The sequence below is a fragment of the Myodes glareolus genome, chromosome 11, assembly GCF_982192425.1.
Source record: "Myodes glareolus chromosome 11, mMyoGla1.1, whole genome shotgun sequence".
NCBI lineage: Eukaryota > Metazoa > Chordata > Mammalia > Rodentia > Cricetidae > Myodes > Myodes glareolus.
Window position 1 is genome coordinate 44,267,551 of NC_142036.1, and position 23,335 is coordinate 44,290,885.

Consider the following 23,335-nt stretch of genomic DNA (forward strand, 5'->3'; position numbering starts at 1 on the left):
CTGGTGGGAATACAAGCTGGGACAGCCCCTTTGGATGTCTGTGTGGTGATTTCTCAGAAAATTAGGAAACAACCTTCCTCAAGACCCAGTAATATCACTTTTGGGTTTATATCCAAAGGATGTTCAATTGTGCCACAAGGACATGTGCTCAACTATGCTCATAGCAGTTTTGTTTGTCATAGCCAGAACCTGGAAACAACCTAAATGCCCCTCGACTGAAGAATGGATAAGGAAAATGTGGTACATTTACACATTTGAGTACTACACAGCAGAAAAAAATACAACACCTTGAAATTTGCAGGCAAATGGATGGAGCTAGAAAACATTATTTTGAGTGAGTAACCCAGACACAGAAAGACAACTATCACATGTACTCACTCATAGTGGTTTTTAAACACAAAGCAAAGAAAATTAGCCTACAAATCACAATCCCAGAGAATCTAGACAACAATGAGGACCCTAAGACAGACAGACATGGACCTAATCTACATGGGAAATAGAAAAAGACAAGATCTCCTGAGTAAATTGGAGCATGGGACCATAGGAGATGGTAGAAGGGTAAGAAGGAGGAAGGGGGGAGCAGAGAAAATATATAGCTCAATAAAAACAATTAAATAGAAGAACAAAAAATAAAATAGCAAAAAAAAAAAAATGGCCTCTGAGACTTTACAAAGTCCTAGCCCCACACACATCCTACGCCAGTCACACTGCTTTTCAACCCAACAGGCATGTTTCTACTTACACCTCCTGCACTTACTGTTCCCCTTGCATACAAGGGGCTTGTTGCCTCGGTTTCCCTTTCTTTAGGTCTCTGGTGTAGGTATTTTAAGATAACCTTTCCCCAACCCCACCACTTCCATTCTCCATCTATCTGCTCTTATAGCGGACTCACAGGAATACAACTCCATACTGGGAACATGAAAGCCATAAGAGGGCACAAACTGCTCTCTGTTCTCTATTTCCAATATTTAAAACAGGGCTGTGCACATAATAAGAACATGAAAATATCTGCTAAAGGTACATCGAAACTGGTATGTTACATGATAAAAGCAAGTTATAAAACTACTTGAGAGACTGGAGAGAGGGCTGCTCCATTAACAGTGCTTGCTATTCTTGCAAAGGACCTGAGTTCAGTTCCCCCAACATCAGGGGACTCACAAACAACTTTTAACTCCAGTTCTGGGGAATACAAGGTCTTTTTCTGGCCTCCATGGGTACGTGCACTCACATAAATAAATATTTTTAAAGAACTATTTTAAAGTAGTATAGTAATTAGAATTTAGCTGTGACATGGGTAAGTTTCCTGTAACTCCTCAAGTCATAATATGACACTCTGTAAAGTAAAACTACCACCAGTGTTGAATTCAGATATCTGAAGGGACAGCTGAGTAAATGCATACAAAGAGAACTAACCCCAAGGCTGAGACCAACAGAACCATGGAACAAAGCCTGGCCATGTTTGTAAAGGAAGTGTCCGTGTGGCACAACCATGCCCAATCACTTAGAAATGGTTTAGGGATCCTTCCCTGTACAATCACAGAGCTGGGTACCAACTGACCTGCAAATGACCTGCAAAGCTACCTAGGCCTTTGCAAAACAAGCATGTGAACCTCCAACCTAGACAACAGTCTGTGCCAAGTGAATGCCAGACATTTTATCTATGTTACTCTGTACCTGGCTACAACGATAGAGTTGTATGTGTATAAATCTCAACCTGCCACATTATCATTAAACAAAAAAAAAACCCCTTGCTTAGTGTTTTTCAGATATATGGAAGGATAATAAGGCACATGACTCCTAAATGCAGACAGGCTCAGTCCTCTAAGATGTCAGGACATTATCATGGTATGGATTATAGAAATGGATACAGCACTATGAAAAGTAACTGATTCACCTTTAACTTAAAGGAAAAAAAAATTCATACCATGCAGTAAGTATGTTCAGAGGCCTTGGGCAAATTAACAATGACAAGGTATTGCAATTCCAGAGAGGAGAAAGAACGGTGATAAACTACATCTGCAAGAGCTGAAGTTTAGTGGAGGTGGGGTAGGAGAAAGGAACACCTATAATCCAGTAAGAGGGAGGGAAAGGCAGGCGGATCTCCGTAAGGTCACCCTTGTTTACACAGGGAGTTCCAGGCCAGTCAAAGCTACACATTGAGAGCCTGTCTCCAAAAGAAGAGAGAGAAAAAAAAAAAAAAAAACGGAATTGGGTAAAACATCAAGTTAAGGGGCATCCAAAGGACCAGCAGATTCTCATCCGCCATCTCATACTCTGGGGCACATGTTCATAAATTTCTTTCTCTGCTTAGTCTAACTTAACTCAGTATGGTAAAAACACTTAAAATGCTGCATGACTACTATTCTAGTAAATTATTTTATTTTATTTTTTCCTAAAAATAACCCTATTAGAGACAGGCATGATGGCTGCTACCTGTAATTTCAGCACCCAGGAGGCAGAGGCAGGAGGATCACCTAAGATTGAGGCCAATCTGAGCTATATAATGAGTCACAGGTCAGTCAGGGCTACAGAGCAACAGACTGTGTAGAAAATGAATAAACGCCGGGCAGTGGTGGCGCACGCCTTTAATCCCAGCACTTGGGAGGCAGAAGCAGGCGGATCTCTGTTAGTTCGAGGCCAGCTTGCTCTACAAGAGCTAGCTCCAGGAGGGGCTCCAAAGCTACAGAGAAACCCTGTCTCAGAAAACCAAATAAGTAAATAAATGAATGAATGAATCAACAAACACTTCTGTTAAATGTGAGGAAGGGGCATCTGGACAGACAGCTCAGCCATTAAGGGCAGTGGCGGCTCTTCCAGAGGTTGAATTCAACTCCCAGCACCCACATGGTGGCTCACAGCCATCTGTAATGAGATCTGATGTCTTCTTCTGGCATGCAGGCATACATGCAGACAGAGCAGTCATCATACATTTAAAAAAAAAAAAGTAAGGTATTTCTTAAATTCACCACACATTACAAGGTCTGATGTCACCATAAAGGACACTCTTACCTTGTTCTTCACTTCCTTCTTTACAGAGACTGGAGCTCTGGCCCAGACTTAAGCTTATGTCATCAGAAGTCTTAGCAGTGTCTGTGTCTCCTACAAAGTTAAGAGAAACACATGAGGACATGACACTAAAGAAAAGGCACAGCAGAGAACGGCCAGAGAGGGAGACCTACCAGCCACAGCAGCTCCTGCACACCAGGGGATGCCATGTGGCCAAAGCACTGCACTCTGAGTGCCACGGGCCACGTAACTATTACCACAGAATGCAAGCAAGATGGCAGACTGTGTTAGCTTCTTTAAAAACAGATGGGGGCGGGCACGCCTTTAATCCCAGCACCTGGGAGGCAAACCAGGCAGGTATCTGTGAGTTCAAGGACAGCCTGGTGTATAGAGTGAGTTCCAGGACAGCAAAGGCTACTACAGAGAAACCTTGTCTTGAAAAACAAAAACAAAAACAAACAAAAAGAAACAGATTCTAAATAAAAATGCCAAATGTCTTGTAAGAACCCTGAAATGAAGGAAATTCCTCCCCAAGGGAGGTTAGCGACTACAACACTGTGGAGCAAAATTGTGAATTTAGTTTAGATGTACAGAAAGAGAAAATTTTCTCCTTTAATGTTTCAATTATGCTCACATTTAAAAATTTCATAGCAAATTAATTTTTCACAAGTTGCACCCATACTTAGGAAAGCATGTCCGGTTATACCAAAATGTTTTTTTATAGATCAAAACTTGTAAACAACACAAATGTACAAATATTTCTGTGATATTTAGATGATGAAAGGATAATATAATTTAAATCAGGCAGTGTAATGTTACATTATTTCTAGAATATTGTCTCTATTACACGATGAGAGAAGATGAATAGTCAGTCTGTGCTCAGTTAGACTGTGTCTACCTTTAATAGTTGCTGCTGTTCCAAGTCGAGAGGATCCAGATCCAATCTAAAAGCAAGACAAAAAGGAAATAAGACCAATTAACACACCGCCGGTACAAAGCATCTAGACTATTAAAGCTGTCTTCTCTGGCACACTGTCAGTTGCTTTTACCAATACTTAAAGACACCTGTTGCACACACACTAGCAGAGGCACATAGCTGCTTGATGTGTGTGCGGATGAGCCCCCTGCTTACTCAGGACTGATGGAGTCATGCAGCCAGACATTTGCCACTCAGGCAAACTGCACCATGTAGCTATGACCATTTTTGACATTACATCACGGCATGTTTGTATTATAAACCAAGGCAAAGTCAGACACTGAGTTTGTGGGAAATAAACTTAAGACGTCTTAGGGCACATAACCACAAAGTTTGAGCAGACAAGATATACTAATATACACAGAGAGCAACAGAAAATTTTACTATTCTTGGTTCCTAGACATAAAATATTTTTTTATAGCCAGTTAGAACATTTAAAAATAATAAAAATCTAACCATCATACAAAAAAATGAATTCTTAGCACAAACTGTAATTAGAAAACTAAAATGTGGGGGCTGGAGAGATGGCTCAGAGGTTAAGAGCATTGCCTGCTCTTCCAAAGGTCCTGAGTTCAATTCCCAGCAACCACATGGTGGCTCACAACCATCTGTAATGGGGTCTGGTGCCCTCTTCTGGCCTGCAGGCATACACACAGACAAAATATTGTATACATAATAAATAAATAAATATTTTAAAAAAGAAAAAAAACTAAAATGTAACTGATGTGTCTTTAATGTTTATATTCAAGATGGCCTGACATTTCCCAAATGCTATATACATTATTTACACAACCATAAAAACCATATAAACAAATATCATCAATTCCACACACACAGTAAGAGAACAAAATACACCATGATTTTGTCAGCTAAATCAACAAGCATTAGAACTCTCCCAGTAAATCTGTTTTCAATGGATTCTGAGCAGTTTTCCACATTCAGCACTGTAAATACAACTAAACTCATAAATGCCTTCATTACTTTACCCACACCCTGTTCCTTTCATGAGGTCACTGTAGCAGCAGAATACAAGAAATAAAGTTGGAGCAGAGGTGATACATAGACTTCTGGGAGAGCAGGAGGGGCTGAGCTAACCCGAAAGGCCGTTGATTGCTGTCAACAGTAAAGACTTGGTGAGCTAGACACTGGAGATGCATTTTACGATGTGTAAGTAACTGGTCAGTGAAAAAGCAACTAAAAAATACACAAACAAACACAGGCAAAACTAGTAAAAATCAATGCTACCAATAAAAAGCAAGCTCTGCAGGGCTAGAGAGAACTGTCAGTAAAGTGCTGTGCAAGCAGGAGGATCAGACTTTGGATCCCCAGCACCCGTGTCAACAGTGGCAGCTCTGCAAGCCCATCACCAGATGGGTGGAGAAAGTACATCTCTAGAATTCATTGGTCAGCCTCTTGCGTGGACACACACAGGTGTGTGCACACATACATACCCCAAATGCACACACACACCACGCACACTAAGTTTTGTAATATTTTGGGGCTGTTTGTTAAACCAGATCCTCTCAGGCTTTCTCAAGACCTGCTTTAAATACAGCATAAGGCACTGTACTGTCCTGAAGGGAAACCGTCACAGGCATGATGTTACCAGCCCATAGTTCTAGCACAAGGGAGACTGAAAGGGGAAGATTTCAAGTTTGAGGCTAGTGAGAACCTATTTCCAAAATTAAAAACAAATAATATTCATAAATAAGCCCCTAATTTTTTTTTACTGCAAAACAAAGTTCCATTCTTAAATGCTAAACAGTTCGGTTTAGGCAATTTAGACAAAAAATATTATTTGTCTACCAGAAATATGAACACATAGTCAATTCCCAGATCAAATTTTTAAGCAAGTACATACAAACATCATTTAACGCCTATCCTTCTAAAAAATTAAACTTAGAAAATAAACTTTTTAAATCGAGTTTTAGCTATCTGCTCGCAATCCTCCAGTGCGTCCATTCTCCCTCTTGGCTAAGTTCCCCACTTTGTCCAGATGTTGCTCCATGTCTTTTGATCTAAGAGAAGTGGACCTCACCAAGAGGGGGCTACAGGCCCTAGTTCTGATGACTGGATATAAGGGGAAAGTCTCTGAAGGGTCCAAACAGAGATGGTCTTGTGCTCAGAGAGGCCTCTGCCCCTGCCCCCTACTCCCTAACGTTCCAGCAGCAGAGAGGTAGCTGTTGTACTCTCCCCAGAGCCATGGACAAGCCTACAGAACCAAGACAGTGCCAATCAGCACACAGCAGCCTCCAGACTCACACCCTTAGATGAGTTAACCTACTGTCTATTGATGAAAGGTTTTAATAGATACTGCGGATATTGATCCTGAATGCTTTTCCTACCAAGCCCCTCCTCAAATCAAACAGATGATTAATAATATAGACTACAGAAATGTCACTGCAGAAGAGCTCCTGACACTGACATCTGGGACAAACCAACAGAGGATGCACACTGTGGCTCCATTCTAAGTTTTTATATGTATGACATCATAAAAGATTTTAATTTTATTCTTTAACCCTCATTTGTTAAATTTTGTAAACATGAAATGAAAAAAGTTAAGGAAAATGGAGGTATCTCCTACACTTAGAAGTGAAGTTTCTAATCTAGATGGTTTATATAAACAGGCCTATGTTTTAATCTCTATGATAAGCACCACAGCAAAGATCCAGCAAGGATTGTAGACATCAGGCAAAGCCACATCCTACATGGAGCCGTACCTGTCTCTCTAGTTGGGATTATTCTTCCTCTGAAGTCAGCCCCTTTTTAGGCAATTTTGATGGCACTTATAAGTTTGTGAATGGACTTTGTGCTTAATTCTTTAGTAATATACCACATAACAATGGTTACTCTGGTCACAATCTGACGGCAAGACCAAGTCACCATCCTAGCCTAAAAATATTTACCTTGGATATTGACGAGCACTAAACTATCTGAAAGAAGACAACAGAGCAGCAGAAGTGGGAGGTGCAGGCCAGGGGGAGTAAGGGAAATGACTAAGGCTGAGGACAGCAAGGATGGGAAGGAGCAGTTAGAAGGAGCCAAAGGGAAGAAGGTGTGCTAACTCCACACGGACATGGTCCCACTGGGTACAGAATACAGTCACATAAACAACCATGACAGCGTGTAGGAAAGTTACACAACAAACAAGAACGAGTGCATCTGTATATATTGGTAGCAACCATGAATCTACTAATGTCCTAAATCAACTTGTTCACTTTAACTAATCTAAAAGGTAAAAATAATTATGTCAAAAACAGCACACATTATAAACAGTCTAAAACACTAAGTAAAAAAATAGCTTAAAATATTTTCTCATTGTAATGTAAGAATTACTATTTTAAAAAAACATAATTGTCTGCAGTATGTATTTGATGTAAATGCTTCAATTATACTCCAGAAAACAGAGACAGATCAACAGAAAGGATACCAAGGGCAGGTATCCAAAGGTGACTGGCCCCTGCTGTATCTAGTCCTGTCCTAAAATTTTTTTAAATAAATATAAAGAAAGAAAGAAAGAAAGAAAGAAAGAAAGAAAGAAAGAAAGAAAGAAAGAAAGAAAGAAAGATAGATTAAGACTGATTTTTCAAACACTAGTGGGAACATAGGCTAACTCCCAGGGCTAACCTGCCGGTACCTGCACTTGTAGGAGGGCCAGGGCTAACCAAGAATACACACAGTCACAGTGATTAAGGATTCAGTTATTTATTCTACATAGAGAAGCTGAGGAAAGCACAAGACAACGAAAAGAACAAGAAGCTGGGTACCAGGGCTTTACTCCAAACAAATGTTGTACAACCTATAACTTCAAAGTACCAATGGTTATCCTGGAAATCGGTCTTTTTGTCTCAATAGTTATTTTCCGCTTTTTTTTTTAAATACCAAATTTCCCCATTCCATAGACGATGAAAAGAACTTAGCACTCTCTTTATTCTATCATGAGCAACGGGTTCACAATGAAAACCGTTACTAAGAACTCACTTAAACTTGGAGCAAAACTATGTACATGTATTAGGAAACTAGACCCTGTTCAAGATTCTGGTTCAGTCTGTGATATTCTCACGATGCTGCTTTTAGAGTTCGGCTATCAATAGGTGAATACTATGAGCAAGCATCCAGAGAACCAGGCTGGCTACCACTAAGTGAGAGGCTGAGCTCAATTCTAGCTGTAGAACTTGATTGTCTACGCACAGGAAGGTAATTAGCAACCACGAACTGAGAGTGGGCTGAGCACAGGGCAGCACTACAGAGCAGTAAGAAGAAAGTCTACTCTGCAGGCTTCTAACTCGCCGCAAGTCACACACGGGGAACTAAGTGTAATAAATAAGTGTCGTGTGCAAAAAGGGCCAACACCACAGTCTGAAAACACTGAGGATTTGGGGGTGGTTTCCAGAGAGTCTCTAGGACAGGAGACCGAGTGTCTCTCTGGGACAGGAGGGAAAGAACATTTCAAGCACGAGCTATGAACGTGACAAGGGCGCTGGAGTGCGATTAGGAAGTGAGTTCTCTGCTAGCCCTTGATGGAAATCAGCTGCCTCCCTGTCATGATGGAAGAACTGACACAGTGACCCCAAAACTCCACAATAAGGTCAAGTTCTTCTGTGAAAAGCTCCCCGTTCACAAGTGGAGCAAGTGGAAAGGCCTGGCCTGGAGCAGCACCCGCTCAGGACAAGTGAGAGCAGACGAGCGGAGCTGGGGGCAGACATGCAACAGGCTACCCCTTGTCTACGGAAACACTTTCAGAGTTCCCTTCCAAGAATAGAAATTACACAACAGAAATACATTACAACTGTCAGAAGCAGACTTATATTCTACTTCTCACTTTCCCATTAGCATTTACAAGACTGAGATTTGGGGTATGTCATTTTTATTTTTTAGCCATGCAGACATCTCTGTTTCCAATATGGACAAGGAAAGGTAGGGAAGATGGAGCAGGTGAGCTAGAGTCCTATGGCATTTACAGCTGCTTCAAAAAAAGTAAATACAGCAGAGTATGTGGTACATGTTCAGCAAACGTGTATTAGTGCTGTGAAAAAAATTAGTAAAGAATAACAATTAGTTGCCTGGCAGTGGTGGCGCACGCCTTTAATTCCAGCACTTGGGAGGCAGAGGCAGGCAGATTTCTGTGAGTTTGAGGCCAGTCTGGTCTACAGAGGGAGTTCTAGGACAGGCTCCAAAGCTACGGAGAAATCCTACATCTCAAAAACAAACAAAACAACAATGACAAAAAAAAATACCAATTAGGGACCAGAGGGACGGCTCAGGAAGGTCCTCTGCTCTTCCATGAGACCTGAGTTTGATACCCAGCACCACACTGTGGCACACAACCATCAAGGGACCCGATGTGTTCCTTATGTCTCGACAGGTACATTCATGGTGCAAAACACCCATACAAATCAAATTAAAAACTAAATTAAAAAATAAAAACAAATAAAGATGGTAAAAACAAATAGTAAACATCAATCAAAAATGATCCTCAGAGAGTGAGCCATGAACTGATGTTTCCAAGTAGGAGATAAATGGGAACCCCCACCACCAGGAGAAGGGAACCAGGCACAATAGCAACACATTCCTACCTGGTTGCTTGGGTCCAGACCAGCATAAGAATTTCTTGAACTGCAACCAACCGGAGGTGTGGCCTCTCGAATGAATTCTGACATCTCAATCCCTCCACCGGGATCGCTGTGCAAGAGAAAGAGAGCAACTGTCATCAACTACGATGACCTCCTTTGTTTGGGGTTCCATCTTGTTTTCTGTAAAACCAAGAGGTTCTGTTTCTTATTCTCTTGTTGTTGTTTTTTGCAGCAGGGTCTCTACTAGTTCTGTCTGTCCTAAAACCTATTCTGTAAACCAGGCTGGCCTCAAACTCACAGAGATCTGCCTTCTCATGCCTCCTAAGTGCTATTAAGGCATGCTCCACTGGGCCTGACAGGGGTCCTGTTTTTTCTTGGTTTGTTTTGTTTTTTTCCTCAAAGAGTAAAATAAACAAAGAATGAGGTCTAGTTTGTAATCTGAAAGTTGGAACTATCTAATAACAACAACACTGTTTGGAGGAACTCAAAATTCCTATCTCAAGCTGTCCACATAAAGCTCGATGAGAAGAAACTGGCCTTAATTATAGAAAGTAAATAATTGATGACACATGCCATAAAACCACTCTTGCAAAGAAGTTACTGCCTTTTGTTTCCTAAGAGCAAGCCAAAGAGGCCAAATGAAAGCAGTAACACGTGAGCTGATGTCTCAGAGAGACACATCTGACTAACTGTGTAACACAAAGACAGACACGCCAGGGAAAGACTCATCCTGGGTGAACTGCTCAGTAGTGTTTTGTAAGTAAAGTGAACGTACCTGGGATCTAATTGCTGTAAAGAACTAGAAGCCTGTGAGTTCAAATTTATGTTTGTTGCCCTGTATAGTGGTGCACACCTTTGATCCAGCACTTTGGAGACAGCGGCAGGTAGACGTCTGTGAATTAGAGGCCAGCCTGGTCTACAGAGTGAGTTTCAGGATAGTTTCAGGACAGAGAGACAATACAGTCTAAAAAAAAAAAAAAAACACCTAAAATAAAAAAACAAAGATTTGTTTGCTGAGATAGAATTCCAATGATAAAAAGTGGTCAACAGCAGGTCTTAGAAAATCAAAGGGTAAGGTATTAGACTCAAAGAGTTGATGATACCCATATATACTAATTAGAAATAATAGCAAAAATTAGATGAAAAAATTAACAAAATCTGGGCTGGAGAGATGGCTCAGAGGTTAAGAGCACTGACTGCTTTTCCAGAGGTCCTCAGTTCAATCCCAGCAACCACATGGTGGCTCACAACCACCTGTAATGAGATCATGTGCCCTCTTCTGGCCTGCAGACATATATGGAGGCTGAACACTGTGTACATCATAAATAAATAAATGTTAAGAAAAAAATTAACAAAATCTTAACGTGGTCTATGTTTCCTCAAGAACTCTTAAAGCAACCTGTTTTTATTCGAAGCTGGTTACTTGTTCAAGTTTAAAACCTTGCCAGCCAGTATCTAATCCAACTCCCTGGGTAGCCAAAAAATTTTGGTGATCAAAAGGTTTTTCTAGCGCTCTAATTTCCTCACCCCAAACTCTCACAAGGTTTACATTATATTGACTCCAACACATGAGCTCCGCCCACCAAAGTCGATCGAAACAGCCCAGTTGTGGCCACCGAACTAGTTCTAGAGAAGGCACATTAGTCCCGTTCAAACTAGTATGGGTCAGACCTAGAATGTCCCATGGTTGAAATACATTTCTCTGTACCTGCCTATTTTTATTTTAGTCTTAATTTTATGTGTGTGAATGTACCTGTGTGAATGTCTGTATACCACGTGTGCACCTGGTGTCTAGAGACGGGAGAAGGGCACTGTATCACTTGGAACTGGAGTTACAGGTAATGGTGAGCTGCCACTTGGGTGCTAGGAATCAGACTCAGGTCTTCTGGAAAAGCAGTCAGTCTTCTTAGCTGCTGAGCCATCTTTCTGGTCCACATATCTGGTAGTCTTGAAGCTATAACTTTAAAGCCTGGAGCTACTGCAGACACTGAGGCCAGAATGGTGGTGGTCACCTTTATTCCCAGCACTCAGGGAGCAGCAGCAGGCCTATCTGAGTCCAAGACCAGCATGGTTCACATATCAAATTCCAGGCCAGCTGGAGCTCCATGGTGAGGTCCTCTCTCTCAAGTTAAAAATCAGCAGCAGCAGCAGCAGCAGCAGCAGCAGCAGCAACAGCCTGAAAGATCAGAATCTGAATACCAAAATGGGGAGCAGCGTCATGAGGTGACACACCAGAAGACACCCCCACAGGCAGATTCTCTAGTATTGTGAGACAAAAAAGCCCTTAAGTGTCTAGATGGCTTCTCTGCCATCAAAAGGGAGCTCACTTGGCAGCACATCTTTACAAGTATTACTAGAGCAGCAGTTGGCTTTATATTCCTTCTATTACTAAAGGTAGAGTCCTGGTTTGCTTAAGGAGTTTAGGCCACTAAGAACTTTCTAATCTGTTATAAATCTACATAAATACAGCATCCTAGAAACTAGATACCAAGTTCATGGCTAATTCAGTACACTAATACCTGTGTGAGGAGAGAGAATATATGTATTCCAGGTTGTTAGCTGGTCTGTATTAACTCATACCAGCTCTAAAGTCTATACCAAGAACTTAAGAGTACATAATGTAGCGACTCTCATCACACGAAGTCTGTGATGAGAAACGCCCAGTAATGTCACTAAAATGCACTCTCTCAGTCAGACCCACAGCAACCAAAAGATGCAGGGCAAAATGAAGACTAAGAAAATAAACACTCAATACCAGAGGAAGGATGGAAGCTCTCCTCTTGTTTTGTATGTCTATACATGTATGTGTACATATATTACCTTTATCATATACCATGGAACCCATCCACTTAAACTTTATAACTCAGTATTTCTAGATATTCATAAAGTTATGAAACCATCATCATTCATCACCTCAAGAGCAAACACTTTTACCTGTTGCTTCTCTCTGTCTTTTCTATTCTCTGCACTAGGCAAACACTGACCTACTTTTTGATCTGCAGATGTGCCCACCTGGGCATTTCATATCAACAGAAGTAGGAAGTATGGAGCACATAATGGCTTCCTCCTCTTGACCTAACATTGTAACATGCAACACTTCATTTATACTTGTGGCCAAACAACATTCTACTGTACGGACAGATATGTGCTTATTCAGCTAGAGGCAAAACTATCTTAATAACTTTCATATACCATTTCTGACTTAAAAAAAAATTCAAGCGGTCATAATGTAAATGAGTTTATCCCAGCTTTAGCAGTAATTGTTTTGTTTTTTATTTCCTGATGAAATCCTCCCTAAAATTTGTAAATGTCTGTATCCTTGTTTTACATATGAAAAAATTACATAAAATATTACAGAGGTAAACTCTAGCAGAAGATCTCAGATTGAACAAGCTGAACTGCTGACGTAGGAAGTTACAGTGTGTGGACAAATCTGCTCTTTATTTGCCATACATTTGGTGCATGTATGTTTGAATACCAGGTCTATAAAACATAAAGCCACGCACACTCTTTCTAATAAACTGGCCTGCCCTTCAACAACAGACACTAAGGTTCTTCTGTCCCCCAACTGCCAACTATTTACGATTACCTAGGGCAGGTTTCCTCAAGCCATCCCTGTTGACACTGGGGCTCTAAGTCATGGCTGTGAGGGACTGGCTGTGCACAATGGCTGGCAGCCGCTCTGGTCCTCACCCTCCCACAACTGATGCCAGCAGCATACCCTGCTGTGAAAACTGGAAAGTCTCCTAGAATTGCCAGACACCCAGGGCCAGCTTTACTCCCAGATGAGAAGCAATGACCCAGAGCAAACACTGGTCCCTAGTCAACGTGAGAGTGAGAAAGGAAGCGTTCAAGAAACAAAAAGGGCAAAGCTAAAAGGCAAGGAAAGAATGCCCCCTTTATTTTAAACATCTTCTAATGAAATAACCATCATTCTCTCTTCTCCACAAGCCTGAGTTGTGGCTTGAATACAGTCTGACACACAGGTCCGTGAGGTACAGGTTCCTTAGGAGTGAGACTGGCCAGGTGTAGCAAGGCGTGCTCAACACACACCTGTCGAGTTCAGCAGTGTACAATTCTTACAGAGGCAAAAGGGTTCACTACAGCAAGCAATGAGTCAAGTTCAGGGAATCTCTACCTTTATGCCTTAATTTCCCCATCTGTTTACAAAACAAAACACAAACCAGGTACAAGGAAAGGCAGAGAAGCAGAAGTCTACCATGAATTACAGGGGAGCCATCACAAACTAGGTTTTGGATCATTACTATCATATCAACTGCTGATGCTCAGGCTTTGGTCGGAAACACTGTAACACCCTACAAAGCTAACTTTACAATTGTAATCTACATTATAACAACGCTTATAAAAATAGAAGTAGATTTTTTTAAAAAGTCTCTAAGCAGAGTATATCTCTCTCAGAAATCTTAGCCTAAAATCCAGTTTTATAAAGGTTAAATGGCTGGATGTTGGTAGCGCACGCCTTTAATCCCAGCACTCGGGAGGCAGAGGCAGGCGGATCTCTGTGAGTTTGAGGCCAGCCTGGTCTACAAGAGCTAGTTCCAGGACAGGCTCCAAAGCTACAGAGAAACCCTTTCTCAAAAAGATTAAATGGAGGTTTGGTTTATAGAATATATATATATATATAGTGCCACAAGAAACAGAAAATGCAAGTCTCGAGAACACTAGCATCCAAATCTTTAAATTCAATGATTAATTTCTACTCATACTTTAAATATACAATACAGGCATTAAAGAGTCTAACTCTTTAAGGTAAAGATTTAAGGGTTTTTGAACTACTGTATCACAGAAGAGGGGGTACTCAAAATCCACATAGCTCCAAGAATTACTTACTCATGCAATAAACTACTGCCCTAAGGAACCAAGCACGGTGGCCTACACAGGAACTCTATGCAGTCCTGATTGTTTCCGTCCCTCAGAACAGAATGAGACAAGTGGGAGAGTGAAGAGGAGATGTACAAACAAAAGCCTACAGCAGAAATCTCAACAGGCGAGTTTTAAAAAGATGGAGAATCCTCAAAAAACTAAATCTACCCTATGGCCCAACTACACAGTTCCTTGGCTACGCCCAAAGGACTCGTCAGTGTACTTCACAGATCCTTGCTCAGCCATGCTCACTGCTGCTCTAATCACAAAGATAAAAATAAAATATCATCACACAGGAAATCAAGAAATGACACGAAGATCACTGACAGGCAAGTTTAATAAGATTTCTAGATACAACTAGAAATTTACAAACTGCTACATTTGAGAGAGAAAAAGACAGCAAAATTTTAAAATTTTTCAGGTAGAAAACAAAAATAAATTAATTTTTAATGGAGAAACGATAAATGGAATTTTGAACAATAAAATAAATGGGGAAAAAGTTTAATACAACAGATAAATACACTCAAAAACAGAATCGATATTTTCAAAGCAATTCCAATAAATAGGCCAAAGATCTTTGTCTGTAGCAAAGATCAAAGCCCAATCAAGATGACTACAGTACTCCTGAGTGGGAACGAGGCTACCAAGAGCCAGGCACAGAGTTTCTGTAATGAGGAGACTGAGGCACAGTCAACTGGAGCAGCACAGCAGAAAGGACAGCCAGGAACACGCCACTGTGTGCGGAATTCATTTCTAACAGAGAGAACGCGGGGGCTGCCACCCAAGAGTCAGTTAAACAACACTGGAACAAAATTAAGTCTGACCCCTTACATGACACTATTGACTAAAGTAATTTCATATAAAATTCAAATGCAAAAATAAAATAACAAAGTTTTTAAAAAACATAGAAGAATATCAGATGACTGTACAGGGAATACTTTTGGAAGACAGAAAAATGTCACTTACTAAAAAGGCTAAGTTTTGTTTTATTAAATCCAAGAAAGGATTAGAGATACAGTTCAGCTGGTAGAGAATCTGCCTGGCATTTCCCAGGTCCTAGATTCAATTCCCAACCAACGACATCCAAAAGACACATCAACTTTAAGAAATATGGTAACTGAGTCAAGCGTCACAGTACTAGTCTATAAGCCAACACCTTGAGTTGGAGGCAAAAGAATCAAGAGTTCAAGGCCATCTTCAGCTATCTCAGTTCAAGGCTGGCCTGTACGACTTGAGAGCCAATCTCAAGCCAACAACGAAAGTATTAACAACCATAAGAAAACTTAAGGAAAGAAAAATGCAAATTCAGAGATGCCTTAACATACATAAATAATAAAACAATGGCATAAATAAATGAATGATTTGTACTAGTCAACAAGAAAGACAGCTTCCCACGTCACAAATGGGCAAAGGAAAGAAGAGAAAGCTAACTGCACCAAGGTGATGTTCACCCTCAGCAGCAATCAGGGCCCAACTGGAGTGACAGTGAAGAACAGTTGGACTGCTGGCTGGCAAAGCGCTGCTTGTCTTTTGAGATAAGGTTTTTGAGATAAGGTCTGCAGCTATGTTGATCTCAGAGTCACAGTAATGCTGCTCCAACCTCCCAGGGGCTGGGAGTGCAGGTGTGAGCCACTGTGTCTGGCTAAAAGTTAAATTTTCACCATTACCAAATGCTCATGTGGATAGGGAACAATAAGGACTTTGAAAACTAATCGACAGAAATCATTTTGGCAAACAGCTCAGAATTACCTAACAAGATGAACTCAGAGATGCCCTAAGAATCAGCTTGCATAAGTGTAAAAAATATTCAATAATGTTATCAGAGCAGAAAGTTGGAAATGATCTGAATGGTCACTAGCGGAATGACTAGGCTATAATCTCTCCCTAGAGTATAGATTACTTGCTGGTGAATGTAAGTAAATAAAAGTTACAAACATTAACATAAGTAAACTTCCTGTGTAAAACGTGCCCCTCACAGAGAAATACGGCATAGCCCAAAGTACACAAAATCAATAATAAATACATTTAGGAACATCCGTTAAGAATCATGACATGAAACCAAAAAGTACAGAAATTTTCATACAGAAGTCCAGAAAATGTTTAGTACTGAATGCATGAATGAAATGGGAAACGATGCATGAGCTTCTCCACAGCTGTATAATGCTGTCCTAAGCTGTGTGGTGAAGGATTACATATTGACCTGAATATTAAATTATGTCTCTGAATTATCCTTATATTTGGTACACTCTTTGACATACACATTTTCACAATAAGTTCTTTAAAATAAAAGAAAATGTAAACACAAAGCTGGGAGGTGGTGGCGCATTCCTTTAATCCCAGCACTCGGAAAACAGAGGCAGGTAGATCTCTGTGAGTTCAAGGCCAGCCTGGGCTACAAGATCAGGACAACTAAAGCTGCCTTGAAAAAGAAAGAAGGAAGGAAGGAAGGAAGGAAGGAGGGAGGGAGGGAGGGAGGGAGGGAGGGAGGGAGGGAGGGAGGGAAGGAAGGAAGGAAGGAAGGAAGGAAGGAAGGAAGGAAGGAAGGAAGAAAGGAAGGAAGGAGAAAAAAGGAAACTCAACAGAAGCACTAACACATACTACACATAAGCAGAGACAACCAGAGCAATCACAGAGTAGTTCCCTGTGCCAGGGCAGTTCCTGGTGCTGCACACAGACTAACTCGCTGATTCTTTATAATGAGCTTATGGAATGAGACTTCCATTGGCCTCATCACCTGACAAGCTCATGTAACTTTGCCAAGACCACACAATTAGAAATAATGCAAACCCCAGATTAGTGCAGTCTGCGTTCTGCTGCTTACCTGTGGGGAGTGTGGCTTTAAATGTTCTAAGTTTTCAGAATGCATACTTCATGTGTTGAGCTAATGGCCCTCACGCTCATCTTCCTTTTATATGGAAGTAATAAACTGAAGAAATATGCAGAACTCTTTTTTAAGTTTATACAATTTTATATAATAAATAAAAATAAATAAAATCTCTACTACATTCTTGAAAATTTCCTATTTGAAAGACTTAGTTTCTTCAAATTTAATACAATCATCAAAATTCCAATGGAAAATTTTGGGGAGAATAAGCAAGTACACATCTCACCAGAAAAGTTAAATAAGCACATGAGAATGGCCAAGTAATACTGAGGGGTGGAAACCACTGAGGATGACTCATATTACTAAAAAGTAAACCTGTTATAGAACTACAATTTTTATATATACACAGAGAGAGAGAGAGAGAGAGAGAGAGAGAGAGAGAGAGAGAGAGAGAGAGAGAGGAGAGAGAGAAGAACCGAGGCAGAAAACAGAGCACAGAAACTGGCACAGATAAACTTGGCCTCCACATCTGCAAGCTGTGAACCCAGGGATTTAGACAGCTGTGTGTGGATCAAAAGTATTCAGAAAAAGAAAAAAATTAACATCTACACTAAACATGTATGATGTTCTTCTTATTGGTCCTAAACACTGCAATTCCCTGCACAGCTCACACACACTGCATTAGGTTTTAAGTCACCTATGGATCTACACTATACACAGAAGGACGAGTGCTACACCACTCTGAGGACAGAGGACGTGAGCTTCTGGGCTCACAGGTAGACAGGCTGTGGGGCCACTATGTGAGATGAAAACACCAGCAAAGAAAAGGGCATTTCAAACTGCTGGGAAAGAAAGTATTTTTATTTAATGAATTTATTATTTAATGGATGGGACAAACAAATCTAAATTACATTAGGATGTTTTCTAACTGAATACAATTTAAGAGCAAAATAAAAAAATATAAATAAGAAAGAAATCAGAGTAAATATGTATATAACTGGTGAGCCACTCTTATAGAACGTGGTAGTAAAGGAAAAACTAATAAACAATGAGTTGACACACAATATAAACTGTGGCAAACAAACAGGCAAATGCTAAAGCTGCGGGAACTATCTGACACAGACCACAAAGGACTAACACCATAAATATGCATCTTCATCAAATTAATGGCCATATCACTGACAGCAACTCTCTCTCAGAGAAGCCCACACTCATGCTCTAGGGTATATCTTCCTTCCTTCCTTCCCATGTGCCTGGTTTTTGTTTTTGTTTTCTGCATTCCCCATGCTTAAAGTCTATTTTAAAATATCGTTAATAAATCCCAACACTGGGTCATAAAAGCAGTACTACAAATAGCAAATAGACAGCAGATTAATACAAATAGAAGTAACACATGAAAATAATTCTAACCCACTAGTAATCTAAAACTTCAATAATGACATTTTTTGTCAGAATACTAAATACTCAGTGTTATTAAAAGAAAATAAATGAGGCCAAAAACTATTGGTCATAGTGGTTAAAATGACAAAAAACAAAACAAAGCTTTGGAACTTAGTGACATTTGAAAACTTAGAAACATGTAGCCTTTTCAATAATTATACTTCTATTAAATTAAGATTAAAATACAATAATTTAAAATGAGTGTCACTGTGATCTTTTTCACAATAAAATTTAAATTTGAAATATTAAAATAGCTACAAAGAGGGGCTGGAGTGATGGCTCCGCAGGCAAGGGCACAGGCTGCTCTTGCAGAGGAGTTGGACTTGGTTCCCAGCACCACATGGCAGCTGACAACAGTTTCTGACTCCAGTTCTTTCTGGCCTCCAAAGACACCAGGCATGTACATGTGCACAGACAGACATACAATAAGCAAAATAATAATAATTTATCTAAAAAAACAGAAGTTAAATTACAAAACATCTGTACAAGGCAGTTTATGTCATTAGAAATAACTTAGAAAAAACACTTTTCCTACTTCAAATATTTGCAATCAGTGAGTAACTATCAGTGCCAAACACTGACCTAAGAGCTGAGAATAGTCTATAGGAAAGAAATCAAGGTCCCCAACTTTAAGAAGCTAAGGAAAATAATGGCAGTCTGTGATCACCAAAATGAGCAAAATTTTTACAAGAGTAAAATGCTTGCTCAGTAAACAGATGAGGTGGCTGCATAATGGTTGAGGAAAAAGGTAGGAACTAAGCCTTTCCATAAGCGGGAAGCATACAGAGATGGGTGCCCGGATGGAGATGCGACCTCTGCTACCGTACTGTCCTTACATTACAACCTGAAATCACTCATATTATGCTGCGTGGCTAGATATCAAATACAATATAAAATTTTCTTAAGCTATATATACATTTTAATTATGGGCATTTTTTTCTTTCTTTTTCCTGGGACAGAATAAGAGTAGGGAGGCCTGGAACACAGGATCCTCCTGTCTCAACCTGCTAGGATTATAGTTATGTGCTGGCTTGTCTGGCTTCTGTATGTGTAAATTGTTTTGATGCTGAGATTTATAAACAATGCGTAACTTTCCTTCAGTTGTATTTCCTGTGTCTTGGTCTTTGGTGTAACCGTTATGCAGAAGCATTACTGTTGTAAGCTGCTCAGTGATGAGGTCATGAGTACAGCTGATCCTCCAAACATGCTAGTTACATTCTTCTGTTCTAAGACTATAACTTGTGTTTGTCACTATCTACAGTGGTAGACTAACGCTGCTTAAAACCTTACGATAACAGGGACCAGAGGGCAAACATGCAGCTGTGCACACACCACCCCATCTACAAGGCAGACACACTGACACAGGACACACACCACCCCATCTACAAGGCAGACACACTGACACAGGACACACACCACCACTTCCATCTACAAGGCAGACACACTGACACAGGACACACACCACCCCATCTACAAGGCAGACACACTGACACAGGACACACACCACCCCAGCTACAAGGCAGACACACTGACACAGGACACACACCACCCCATCTACAAGGCAGACACACTGACACAGGTAACACAGCACCCCATCTACAAGGCAGACACACTGACACAGGACACACACCACCCCATCTACAAGGCAGACACACTGACACAGGACACACACCACCCCAGCTACAAGGCAGACACACTGACACAGGACACACACCACCCCAGCTACAAGGCAGACACACTGACACAGGACACACAGCACCCCATCTACAAGGCAGACACACTGACACAGGACACACACCACCCCAGCTACAAGGCAGACACACTGACACAGGACACACACCACCCCAGCTACAAGGCAGACACACTGACACAGGACACACACCACCCCATCTACAAGGCAGACACACTGACACAGGACACACAGCACCCCAGCTACAAGGCAGACACACTGACACAGGACACACACCACCCCATCTACAAGGCAGACACACTGACACAGGACACACACCACCCCAGCTACAAGGCAGACACACTGACACAGGACACACACCACCCCATCTACAAGGCAGACACACTGACACAGGACACACACCACCCCATCTACAAGGCAGACACACTGACACAGGACACACACCACCCCAGCTACAAGGCAGACACACTGACACAGGACACACACCACCCCATCTACAAGGCAGACACACTGACACAGGACACACACCACCCCATCTACAAGGCAGACACACTGACACAGGACACACACCATCCCATCTACAAGGCAGACACACTGACACAGGACACACACCACCCCATCTACAAGGCAGACACACTGACACAGGACACACACCACCCCAGCTACAAGGCAGACACACTGACACAGGACACACAGCACCCCATCTACAAGGCAGACACACTGACACAGGACACACACCACCACTTCCATCTACAAGGCAGACACACTGACACAGGACACACACCACCCCAGCTACAAGGCAGACACACTGACACAGGACACACACCACCCCATCTACAAGGCAGACACACTGACACAGGACACACACCACCCCATCTACAAGGCAGACACACTGACACAGGACACACACCACCCCAGCTACAAGGCAGACACACTGACACAGGACACACACCACCCCATCTACAAGGCAGACACACTGACACAGGACACACAGCACCCCATCTACAAGGCAGACACACTGACACAGGACACACACCACCACTTCCATCTACAAGGCAGACACACTGACACAGGACACACACCACCCCAGCTACAAGGCAGACACACTGACACAGGACACACACCACCCCATCTACAAGGCAGACACACTGACACAGGACACACACCACCCCATCTACAAGGCAGACACACTGACACAGGACACACAGCACCCCATCTACAAGGCAGACACACTGACACAGGACACACACCACCCCATCTACAAGGCAGACACACTGACACAGGACACACAGCACCCCATCTACAAGGCAGACACACTGACACAGGACACACACCACCACTTCCATCTACAAGGCAGACACACTGACACAGGACACACACCACCCCATCTACAAGGCAGACACACTGACACAGGACACACACCACCCCATCTACAAGGCAGACACACTGACACAGGACACACACTACCCCATCTACAAGGCAGACACACTGACACAGGACACACACCACCCCATCTACAAGGCAGACACACTGACACAGGACACGCACCACCCCATCTACAAGGCAGACACACTGACACAGGACACACACCACCCCAGCTACAAGGCAGACACACTGACACAGGACACACACCACCCCATCTACAAGGCAGACACACTGACACAGGACACACACCACCCCATCTACAAGGCAGACACACTGACACAGGACACACACCACCCCAGCTACAAGGCAGACACACTGACACAGGACACACACCACCCCATCTACAAGGCAGACACACTGACACAGGACACACACCACCCCATCTACAAGGCAGACACACTGACACAGGACACACACCACCCCAGCTACAAGGCAGACACACTGACACAGGACACACACCACCCCAGCTACAAGGCAGACACACTGACACAGGACACACACCACCCCATCTACAAGGCAGACACACTGACACAGGACACACACCACCCCATCTACAAGGCAGACACACTGACACAGGACACACACCATCCCATCTACAAGGCAGACACACTGACACAGGACACACACCACCCCATCTACAAGGCAGACACACTGACACAGGACACACACCACCCCATCTACAAGGCAGACACACTGACACAGGACACACACCACCCCATCTACAAGGCAGACACACTGACACAGGACACACACCATCCCATCTACAAGGCAGACACACTGACACAGGACACACACCACCACTTCCATCTAGAAGTGGTGCAGGCGCAGGCATACTCCTCTCTTACCTTGGACCATTGCTGTCTTTCCTCCTTGTTGAACAGTTGCCTTGTTCAGCTTTGGCTCGTTGGTCTGGGAACTCATTTGTACGCCTATCTACAACTTCTCCAGCATCAAGTGCTCTGTGTAGTCGATAGTTGACCATCTTCAGAACAATGAAAACAGCAGCTACCACAGGACAATAAACTGCTACTATAATCATGGAAGAAGGAAGGGCCTTTAAAGAGAAAGGAAATATATGTGTTTTAGAATACTTTATATTTTACTCATTCTAGAAATCTGTACCTAAAATAATGAAGTCATACACAAAACAATTATAATACTAGGTTGCAAAGGTAAAGGACTCTACTACCCAACACAGACACTTGAAATGTGGCTTAGTTAAGACTAAGTATGAAAAAGGTATGATATGTCAATTCTTAAACTGATTGCGGGTGGGAAAAGTTTAGTTATACTTGGTTAAAAATTATTGAAAATAATTTCATTTGTTTTAATACTATATCTACTACGAAATTAAAATTACCTGTGTGGCCCACACTACATTGCTACTGCAGAGTGCTAACGCAGTCTGGGGGCGGGGGATTGGGGAAGCGGCGCTTATAATCCAAACTGAACAGCTAAAATATTGCATAACCCTGTGCATGTGAGCAGTCCCTGTTGATGTCTCTGTGAGAGATGGC

At 41.9% G+C, this 23,335-nt stretch overlaps 1 protein-coding gene across 5 annotated transcripts in view; it reads right to left on the reverse strand.

Annotated features, from left to right (window-relative positions):
• Window positions 1–23,335, reverse strand: part of Pcnx1 (pecanex 1) — a 150,455-nt gene that overhangs the window by 94,298 nt on the left and 32,822 nt on the right. For all 5 annotated transcript variants that reach the window (XM_048449083.3, XM_048449082.3, XM_048449079.3 and 2 more), the window contains exons 2-5: window positions 22,664–22,872; window positions 9,559–9,664; window positions 3,905–3,950; window positions 3,010–3,099 (exon numbers count right to left, since the gene is read on the reverse strand). In XM_048449083.3, coding sequence (XP_048305040.3) covers window positions 3,010–3,099; window positions 3,905–3,950; window positions 9,559–9,664; window positions 22,664–22,872 — 451 coding nt within the window. The remainder of the gene's footprint in view (window positions 1–3,009; window positions 3,100–3,904; window positions 3,951–9,558; window positions 9,665–22,663; window positions 22,873–23,335) is intronic.